At 38.9% G+C, this 10,773-nt stretch overlaps 1 protein-coding gene across 3 annotated transcripts in view; it reads right to left on the bottom strand.

The window, feature by feature from the left end:
* Positions 1-10,773, bottom strand: part of itprid2 (ITPR interacting domain containing 2) — a 44,475-nt gene continuing 33,702 nt past the window's right edge. For 2 of the 3 annotated variants that reach the window (XM_036209612.1, XM_036209613.1), the window contains 12 exons: positions 8,962-9,069; positions 8,273-8,579; positions 7,719-7,926; positions 7,227-7,263; positions 6,476-6,534; positions 4,793-6,253; positions 3,684-3,740; positions 3,353-3,477; positions 3,129-3,249; positions 2,734-2,799; positions 2,308-2,649; positions 1-1,012 (listed from right to left, as the gene is read on the bottom strand). In XM_036209612.1, coding sequence (XP_036065505.1) covers positions 905-1,012; positions 2,308-2,649; positions 2,734-2,799; positions 3,129-3,249; positions 3,353-3,477; positions 3,684-3,740; positions 4,793-6,253; positions 6,476-6,534; positions 7,227-7,263; positions 7,719-7,926; positions 8,273-8,579; positions 8,962-9,069 — 2,999 coding nt within the window. In that variant the 3' untranslated portion in view covers positions 1-904. The remainder of the gene's footprint in view (positions 1,013-2,307; positions 2,650-2,733; positions 2,800-3,128; positions 3,250-3,352; positions 3,478-3,683; positions 3,741-4,792; positions 6,254-6,475; positions 6,535-7,226; positions 7,264-7,718; positions 7,927-8,272; positions 8,580-8,961; positions 9,070-10,773) is intronic. The other variant, XM_024286754.2, reaches the window with a different exon arrangement.

Here is a 10,773-nt window from a genome sequence, read left to right as displayed (position 1 = left end):
GAAATTTGTCTCAATTGGCTTGAGTGTGTTTGTTACTTTTATAACGATTTACTTCCATTTTCTGTGTTTTTTCGATAATATCGTGGAATAATGATAGTAAAAAAACAAATACTGGGAGTTTTAATTTACAATACTTTTCCCCTAACAGCATTTTTGTTACTGTGCTTTGTTTAACCTTACTTTTTAATACTGAATAAATATTTAAAATAATACATTTTGAATACACAGTTGAATGATTTTCATGTTACTTTCCACTGCCACAAGCAGCAAAATTTAAATCTGTTTTAATATGTATCACATGGAGGCTGTAACTCCATAGATCTGTACCCTAAAAACAAGAGAAAAAAAATTAAATAAGTAAATTACTCTCTTAATTATGATACTCTTATTCTGAACATATGGTAGTATTTCTTCATTTTGTATTGTATATTTTAGGCTATTATTTTCTCCTTAAGATACACTATACAGACAGCAGTGTTTTTTCATGTAAAAAAATTAACAATACTAATATTTACAAACGAATCCTAATCTGATCTCAAGCTAAGTTTTAAGATTGGTGCAAAATATGAATTAGTATGTCGTTAATAGTGGTGATAATGGCAGCAGTAGTTATATTGATGATAACATTGATGACAACAGCTGTTTCTAAGGAGGAAACCTGGGAAGTAAACTATATTTCAGTGGGAACTGGGAACCGGACTGTGTTCCCAGCATGCATTAGAGTGAGGAGACTCTCGTACGTGACACACATGCTTCCTCCTCAGTGCAACAGCTCTACAGTGTTACAGACGTGTTGTTCCTCAGTGTTCCTCAGAGTTACAGTGTTGGAGACGGACAGTGGTGTTGCTCAAGCTGTGGTTTCTCAGGCTGGAAGTGAAAGGAGGGTAGTGTTCTACTGTCGTCACTACAGGGGTTGTTGCTTGGCAGAGAGGGCAGAACCTCGCGGGGAAACAGCTGATAACAGTTCGCTGTAGATCTCCCGTCGTATTTCTTGTGCCATGCTTTCTCGAATCTGTAAGACATCAGGCGAAACAGATTATTACAATCTTGAAGACACAGCATATATTTGATGTAGTGTCATAAATTTAAAACATTTCAATGTAATAACAAAATAATGGATGCCTCTACATCCACAGAGAATAATGGTTTCTTGTGTTGCATGAGCAATTTAGCAGTAGCATCCCCCAAAAAACACACAAAAAGGTGGTAGTTTTTTATTTTGGTAATTTATCTGCATGTAAATGCCAACTTCAGACAGGAAGTGAGATTAGCCTTTTTAGGTGGAATTGATGCTAGATTTTATTACTCCAATTTGCTTGGATTTCTACCAATCAAAACATTAATTTGGCAAATAGTTATCATAAATATATATTCTTTGAATGAATTGAAGATTGAATCTCTATTTTGATTAATGTTTGCTCTTTTTTTTGTCTTTACAGAAAAAAAAAGTTTATTTGGGAGATTAGAGATCAAAAGTTTTGAATAGCTTTTTTAAAAAAAAAAAAAAAAAACACCCACTCCAATGAAAATTGTGTTTTTGGTGTTTTTAACAATTTTTCTTGTTACAGATGACACATATAAAGAAAATTAAGATTAATAATCGAATAAAGAATACTCCTTTATTCAAATTGCTGTGAATCAGGGGCAGACAAAAAAAAAAGATTAAATAAAGCTTGTAGTTTTTGCATAAAGTATAAAATCAAGCTCCGCTTCATTGTGCTGCGTCCACTTATAGACAAATAGATCCATGTACGTCTTTGTTTTCCTCATCAGAGCTGACATCTGGCTCAAAACTATATGTCTGGATAACTCCAAAACTGCTTGTCATTTGTGTGAGGGGCTCTAAGCCAGAGGGAGAGTATGTAAACAAAGGGATTATGGGAAATGGTTTACTTCACTAAACATTTGTATAATCATAAATAAAAGGCCACTTGGAACGCGTTTTACAATAGACCCAAATAAGATTGGAGAGGGATTTTAAATTAAACAATTTTAAGTAAATGGTTTGAGAATTCAAAATGCATTTCTGTATTAAAGAATACATTTTTTTGTTTAATAATGAGCTTTATGTGGTTTGTCTTCAGATTTCTGAGGGATATTCACCAGAACAAAAGTAGAATTACATGTAGAAGTGACTAGCATTAGCTCTCTAGATGGATTTGTTCTTTGGTTGTTCATGCAGCTTTCAAATTGTGGCAGGGAAATAAGTCTAGTTCTCCATGTAATTGTCCTCATATGCTTCCTTTACCCTTTCAAACAAATTAAAGAGCTTGAGTTGTAGCATTTCCATCGAGTTTTTACAGGTACCTCTCGAATAATCTGCTGCAAGTTCTCCCCTTTGAGTGCTTCTGTGGCTCCTTCCTCCTCAGAAGCTGCTTCTTCTTTACCCGCTTTTCCTTCTTCTACTCCTTCAGCGTCTCTTCCTTGGTCCACCTCCTCCCTTTCAGTAGATGCATTAGGTCGAGGAGGGGGCATCGGTGTTAAATTGATGGAGGCTCGATACTGTTTCTGCGTGCCGTCCCCTCTTTCTCCATATAGTCTTTCTCTGACCGGACTGGAGGAGCGAGTTGAGGGGCTGGGGGAGGGACTGGGGGCGTTGTATTCAAGTTCCGATCGCAGAGAGTACTGCTCTCTGAGGAGGTCAGACATCTGGACCGACAGGAAGACACAGAGTCAGAGGTCGAGCATTAAGCCACACGATGATGGCGTTGCATAACTAGTGTGTGTACTGACCGGCTCCATGGCTCTCAGCGCAGACACGGAGGAAAAACTGTCAACACTGTCACCCCGGTGAAGACCCTGAGGAAGACAACCGGACAGACAGGGTTTCTGTGTCATCCACTTTGCTTTAAAGTCATGAAGAGCTTCAAAACAAAAGTGTAAATGTGAAGAACATTAGGATGTCAGACTCCAGGCCTCAAGAGCTATAAAAGAAAAAAAACCTGGACCAGAATTTGTGAAAGTTGCACCGCTTTGACATTTCACACTAAACCTCTTCCAACTGTAGGTGGCAGACATGCGCTACAAAACAGAAGAAAAAGAAGAAGAAGACCCTCCCTGTTTGCCTAGTGTGAACACGATTGTGTTTAGAGCATTCTGGAACATGGCCAGTGTGAACATAGACATACACTCACTCTGTGGCACAAGTGCTGAGTCAGCTCCATCAGTCTGTCCTCCATCTGCTGTTCAAGTTCCTGGAGTTCCTCTCGCACCGCCGACCTCAGAGACTGAAGCTGCTCCGCCTCAAGTCTGTGAACAAACATGCGTTATAATCACTCTGTTCCATATTTTCAAACACCACCTCAGAGTGGATTACTGTGAAGCGGGGATATGTTTGCTTTTTGTGACTCACCTGTCAGCAGGACTCATGTGATTGTAGACCGGAGCTTGCTGTCGCATGATCGAAAGCTCCAGGTCCATCATCTGACGGCGGAACACATTAAGACTCCGCCTCTTCTGCTGAAATTCTTCCAAAGGCTAAAAACAAAGTACAGACTATGACTCTTATTTGTTCAGTCCCAGAAAGAAAAAATAAAGGAAAAAACAATTTGTATAAATACAGGATTAAAACAGACAAGGAAGTAGAAGTCAGCGGTGTGAACAAACACTGACAGTAGAATCATCAGGCTTGTGTGTACAAATAAACCACAGCAAGGAGAAGACACAAATGATAAATTCATTACCTGATGGCCATAAGCAGCTTTATGTTCACCAAACAGGTCAGGAGAGTTGACCCTGGACTACAGGATGAAGGAAGGAACATTCCGAAAAGAAATGGAAAAAAAACAAGCAGACAATTGTCAGAAAGACTCCAGTAAATACAGTGTGTCCAAATTATTATGCGAATTGTATTTAAGTGTAAAAAAGATCAAATTCTATGTTTTTCAATGGATGATATTGTGCTCTTTGGATCCCTGAAATCAAACTAATGATCACACAAATGATCATTAGTTTGCCAGGTGAGTTCAGTTAAAGGAGAAACTATTAAAGAAGGACGTTCCACATTATTAAACAGACCAACATTTTCAAGCAAAATGGGAAAGAAAAGGAATCTCTTTGCTGAAAAGTGTGAAATAGTTGAATGCCTTGGACAAGAAAACCTTGGATATTTCTTGAAAACAAAATAAGGGGTTCTATGTTTAAATTTAACTTCACCTATTAAGATGTTTTTGCTTGTAACTGCTTTTGATTTTAGTAAATATATGATCTCCTAATGCAGCAAATTCAACAAATCACCATTTTCTATTCTTTAGAATCTATCAAATGGAACCCAGTTGTGCATTAGTAAGTTTTTATTTTTGAAAAAAATACTATTATCTTTAGGAGGTTTGTTGAATAACATTCGATATATACTCTAATGATTGTGATGTGTGCATTTTGGTTCAGGGGACAAAATGTCCAGTTGGTGATAAATATGAGTATGATATGTCAATATTTTGTTATGAATGATGTTCAGACCAATACTACATGGGCCCATTTTTTTTAAGAACGCTGAATTTAATCAATCAGAAGTGTGTAAAACACTGACCTTAACCTGTAAAACACTGAAAATGAATCCACCAGGTTATTTTAAAGCATTTTTTCCATTTCCTGAAACCATTATGTTAGAAAAGATTTGGTTTATTTAATAATTTTACATTAGAAATTTGAGAGAATTGAGGATATCATCAATATTTGGTATTTTCATTTGTAAAATAATGCTGGAAGGAGCTAAAACAATGTAAAAACTGTAAAATTTCTATAAAATTTAGTAGAAAATGTAAAACTTCTTTGAAACCCTAAAAGAACTGACCTGACTCAGTTGGTGAACGGTTTCCCTGATGTCATGAAGAACCCGCCTGAGCTGTATCTCTGTGTTGGGTGGGTGATAGCCGGGTCCTGGAGCAGCGGGTGGAGTGAAACTTTGATGTAAACCGGGCTCCGAGGCTGGGTACCGGGAGAACGGCGGATACGCATTCACAGCAAAAGGCAAAGTCCTGTATGGGTAGTTGTAGCTTTGAGGGTGTGTGGGGGGAGTTCTATAACCTAAAGGACTGTCGCAATAACAACGTGAGTCAAGACTCAGAGAGGAAGTAGCTGGTATGGAGGGACTAGCTTGACTGGAGTAAGGGTCCAATGTGGGGAAGGGGTTAAGTCTGTGAGGGGGGCTATAATACGGGGGGTGATGTTGATGAAATATGGGTGAGGAGTAAGGGATACTTCCTGGAGTAGGACTTGGAATCGGAAACCATGGTGGTCCTAGGCTTCTGCTTTGTGGGTTTGGGTGGGTGATTGGAGCCTGCTGGGACAATCTGGACCACTTTGGGACACTCTGGGTGCTGTCTTCTTGATCAGGAGATGGACTGATGCTGCATAGAGAAGAGGAGGATCCGGGGCGTTTCGGAGAGAGTCCAGACGGGGTTTTGAAAGGAGGCTTTATATAAAGAGTGGACACACATGTACGTTGACCACTCTCCGTCTCTTCCTCGTTATCTGGCACTTCTTTTTCCTCTGTGCCCTCTGGAACAAATTTGTAGGTGAAGCTGGGAGGACTGCAAAAAGCTGTGTCATGTCCAAGCTGGATTCTGACAGAGGACACAACTCTGGAAGGCGAGATCAAGGAGGAAGGCAAGGATGAGGATCTCTGCAAAGGGAACCCTCGTCTTCCTCGTCTTGATGCTGCAGATTGAGAGGCAATGGTGTTCTGGCGCTGTTTGGCTCTTGTCAAGGCACGGAAAACAGGAGAGCTTGGTCCCTCATGATGAAGCAGACCCGGGTTCTCACACTTTATTGGCTCTATAATTGGCTCATCATCAGCTTTCGGTGTTGATGGCTCGTTGTCCGTCACATTCTCAATAGAGTTCTCTGTGTGGTGTTGTTCTTGTGAACCAACAGACAGATTCTCTGCAGGTTCTAATTCCTGCTGTAGTTCTTCTTCAAACACAGGCATGCTCTGGGAAGTATCCATTTCTGTGTTTGGATCACTATTGCCTTCGGCTTCAGTTTTTTCCAATTCTGAGGTCTCTGGATCAACTGTGCTTGTGAGGAGTTGATCCACTCCGATTTGTAGAACCAGTTCTGAAGTGGCGTCACCTGCAGCCTCTTGTGTAGAGCTGCTACTTTCATCTGGATTTATGGGATCCGCAGACTCGACCGCATCTTTTCTGCCACTTGGCAAGTCAAAAGCAGGTTGGTCCAGAGCATGGGGTGTGGTGACGTCTTGAGAAGGCTGAGATGTCACAGTGGTCTCGCTATCGCGGCTGTCTGAACGTTCCTGTAGGTAAGAGAGATCAATTAGAACGTAATAACTGCTGATGGAAAAAGAACTTCAATACCACAGAAAGTGAGTTCCCTAGAAGGAAGATACTGATGATCTTTTACAATGAATTCCATTCCAAACCGTTTCAAGAATTTAGTCCAGGAAATGAAAGGCTGCTAATCGATGATGAAACAATATTAGAGGAACAAAAAGATCTACAGACGTTCAAAAACAAACCTTTTTGAATTCCACAAATCCACTGCTGTCAGATTGTTGACTCTCTGACCGTGACAGCTCTACAAGACACAAATATCACAAGCATGAATATATATACATACATAGATGTACAATTATTCGTTATGTGTCCTGCAGATGGCAGATTGAAAAGTGAGATTTCAAAACATTTTAAGTCTGCAGAGACTTTTCTTTTTTTATTGAACACTTAATAAGGTCGAATGTAATCAACACAATAATACTCATGTTCATACAAATATAAACATTAAATGGTGAGACAAGAAAAATAGAAAATAATTTCTTAATGTTATTAATTAAAGAGATTTATAGATGTCTAGACTTTTTTAAGCCTTTGTATTCTTGGAAGCTGAAATTGTTTTTAAATTTTGTTGAAGTTCTACTTTAGGAACCAAAAATTCAGGCTTTTTGTTCATTACTTTTATGTAATGCATTTGAAAACCATTGAAAATTGAGTCAGTGATGAATTTGTGGATGTCTTTCCAAAACTTATACGCAAGTTAACACAACCAAAACAAATTTAGAATTTGCTTCAGGTTCCTTAGTGACGGAAGGTACAGCTTGTATTTAAAAATATTTAAATTTAGAAGTCTGCACAGACTTTGGGAGTGGTTTGAGATGCAGTGACATCATAAAAACTCAAAGATTCATCCATACCAGTCTGGGTTATAATCCAATCATTTATTTGAAGACCTTCTACAGCTTAATAGCAGAAAAAAAATAAATCTGAGCTCACCGTTGCGTTTGTGTGTCACATCCTCCTTAGCAGAAATCTAAAAGGCAAATGAGATCATTAAGCAATTTGATTAGACTTTTTTTAATTAAATTAATCTGACGCATTGCTGCAGAACTGTGAAGTAAATAATTGTTTTTATTTAATTTGGATATCTTGATCTTTGTTTTTTCTTGTAATTTCTTTTGACATCTTTTTTGTCAGAAAATAAATTTCACCAACTGTTTTGTCTCTAAAACTGACCCAGAATCCTTCACTCAGTGTTCTGACGTAAAGAAATAAAGGATTTTGCCTTTATCTGCATACATTTGACTAGAAGCTTTTACATGTTGAGCCTTCTGACCACAGAGTGAACAGCTTGCATAACATGACTGAGTAAGAATAACACACAAGATGCTTCAGTTGAAGGCAGCAGCGTTAACGTCGTGTTAGCTGAGCAGGAAGAGGCTTTCTTGTGGTGCCAGTATATAAAATCAACCCAGACAAAACCCATACCTCCTCGATTTCAAAAGAATCTGTGTTGTTTGAAGGCCGTTTGGCCAGCGGAGGCGACGTCAGCGTGGAGAGATCTTCCTCTGGAGAACAGGAGGAGCTGTTCTCCTCCGAGGCCGGTTGAGGTTCTTCCACGTCTGCTCTGTGCTGGGCTGACGAAGGGTTAGCAGACTCCAGCTGATGCTCTGCTGCTGTACTGCTCTGTTCAGGGCTGATAAGAGGATGTGTGTGAGCAACAGAACAGAAATAAAAGAGTGACCGACACATTTACTAAAGATATCATGTACTCTTGAAATAGCTGCTTTAAATATGACTTGACAAAAAATAAATAAAAAGAAATTGTATTTCCTCTAACCACGGTCACTTATAGGAACATCTGCATGTCTGTTATATTTTTGCTTTGATAGACAATCATATCATTAAAATTATTTTTATAGCGCATTCTGGTTGATAAGAAAATAAAATATTATTTCCTAAGGCAGAAATGCTTTAAATTAAAGTGTATTTTCTGGACTAAAAGTTGGTTTATTGCTACAAACAATCGTTTTAACGCCTACCTGGTGTCTATCAGCTGATCTGCCTCTTCACTCCCGCCGGTTTTCTCTTCAACTGTTGGGAGGACAGATACTCTCCCCTCCTGTGCTGGAGCGCTTCGTGTGTGACCATTAGTGAGTGTATGATTAGGGGGGGTCTGCTGTCTGGGCTGTAAAGCTGAATGAGCGTCTTCAGGTTTGTTGGGACTCAGGAGCATACTTGGTTTGCTTATCTTGCGGAGCAACACTTTGGCAGCGGCTTGTGCCGAGTTATTCTTCTTCAGAAGAGGAGAAGCCTCGAATCCTCCCACTGATTCTTTCCCCACACCACCTGACGGAGACACAGGACAGTGATCAGATTTCCAAAAACATCACCATATCCTCCAGTGTTGCCGTCAGCTGACTTGGAATGTTTTTACGAACACATCTGTGGTGAAAAAAGTAGTTTTAATTTAGCTGAAATGGATATTTTATTAGGATTTAAACCAAATTTTTCCATAAGTTGAACATGGGCTGTATGGTGGTGCAGAATCATGCACCCCACCTTCACCCAACAGTGGCTGGGATAGGCTCCAGCAACCCCATGACCCCAAAAAGTTATTAAAATGGCTGGAAGTTAAACGTTTGTGTCAGGATGTGTTTTTTTTCTTTATCCCAGCCCTCAAGCATACATGTTCTACACATTTGACTTCTACCATGGCTTTTATGATCACCTTGTTCTGGCATGCTGATTTGTTGAACTGGCTGTCCAGAGACCTGACTGTAAAGCTGGAAGAATTCGTTAGCAACAGTCGTCAAGACCTGAATCTGACGGAAACGACCTGAGAAAGGCAGAAAACAAAGAGAGAAGTCAACAAGTGTGTCACTTCTTAAACAAAACTGAATAACGGAAACACAAACACAGGGCAGAGTACCAACTAACTGGCACTGCTTGCATGATTTAGTTTCCTACCAAAGTGTTGCAAAACGTTCCTTCAAGTCAGTTCAATGACAATTGAAACATGTGCGTGTGATGATTTTAGATGTGGATTGCTGGTAGGGACAATTAAAAATACTTATCTGACTGTTATTTGTGGAATTTAATCTATAACTTGCTGGTATTAAGGCTTAGAAATGTGGAAGCATTTTTCCTATGAGCATGAAAAGGTAGATGGTTGATACATTCAGGCTGTTGGTGTAAAAGGATAACTTTCTACTCCGCAGCCTCAGCATAGAAAATTTTCCAAATCTAGCTAAATAGTTCTGGAGACCACTGTCTTCTCCGATTCCCCTTTCTGCTCTACAGGCGTCTATTTGCCTAAAGGCTGAGGTGAGAGATGGAGCTGATCCTCTGTTCAGAAAAGTTGTTGAAAGTGATTTCCTGAAAGAACTTGGTGACAGAAAACTAAGCTGTGGTGGAAAAGAGTTTGAAAAAATCTCAAAGCAGTTGGTTGGAAACCAGCAAAATAAAATATTTTAAACTAAATTTCCAGATGCTGATGATCCGTGCTCAATAGATTACAGTGAAAAACAAAGTTTAATGAATTTAGGGGATGCTTGCAGAACCTTTTGAGACTTACTGACAAAAATCAGTTTTTTAAACTTTCATCTCAAATTGCTTGTGTTTGAGCAAGATTTGCAAAAGCTATAAAATCATTTTAGGTAAAAAAAAAAAGAAAAACAGAAAAAAACAATTAAATGAACAGAAAACAACGTTTTTAAAAGAAACAAAAAAGTGAATTATTTTTTTTATCCATCACACACTAATAAAAAAACATTTATGAGTATGACAATTCATCAGGATGAGCTCAACCAGAAATGAGTCACGACAGGATGTTAACAGTGGGGTTAGATATTAAATACAGCAGCAGTATTATTCAGAAAATCATTTTACAAAGTAGGACACTACATATATATATATATATATTTTAAAGTAAACAAAGATACGACTTGATGACGTAAAAAAACACACGAGAGCTAGAGTCAAATATCAGAGCGGCTCCTCCCTTCCTCTGTTGTTCAGCAAAATGCTCCGTCAGTGTCATCTCTAACAGGATAATGACTTGCATGCCTTCCAACTTTTTCTCCTTCCTCCTCCTCCTCCTCCTGTTCTCTCCTCTCCTCTATCCCTGGCTGTGTAAATACTTGTCAGCCGGTTATGAAAGCCAGACGTTTGTCTTTTGTAAATGCCTTGTGACTTACTTTTATGTCACCTGAAACTCTGCAGAGCAGCTCTCTGTCACATATTTTTCTGACCTCAGACCCCAAACTCAGGTGGAACCTGAATTTGGGGGAAAAAAACCTAAATAGCTGTTTTCTAAATGTGGCAACGAGTATGACGAATTTATTTGTCTGTTGACGAGGTACTCATAACCATCAGTTGTAATAAATGTAAATCACAATTTCGAGACTAACCAAGCCGTACATGAAAGCACAGACCTGTTATTTGTCTTTATGATTTAATTATATGGTTTAATCTTTTGACTGATCATCTTTTGATCTATTTCAAAAGTGTTCCCAGTGATCTTAATAAAGATTATGGAGTT

Source organism: Oryzias melastigma, linkage group LG21 (genome assembly GCF_002922805.2).
Source record: "Oryzias melastigma strain HK-1 linkage group LG21, ASM292280v2, whole genome shotgun sequence".
NCBI classification, from domain to species: domain Eukaryota; kingdom Metazoa; phylum Chordata; class Actinopteri; order Beloniformes; family Adrianichthyidae; genus Oryzias; species Oryzias melastigma.
The sequence above is the reverse complement of the archived record's forward strand: the minus strand, read 5'-3'. Positions and strand labels throughout refer to the sequence as shown.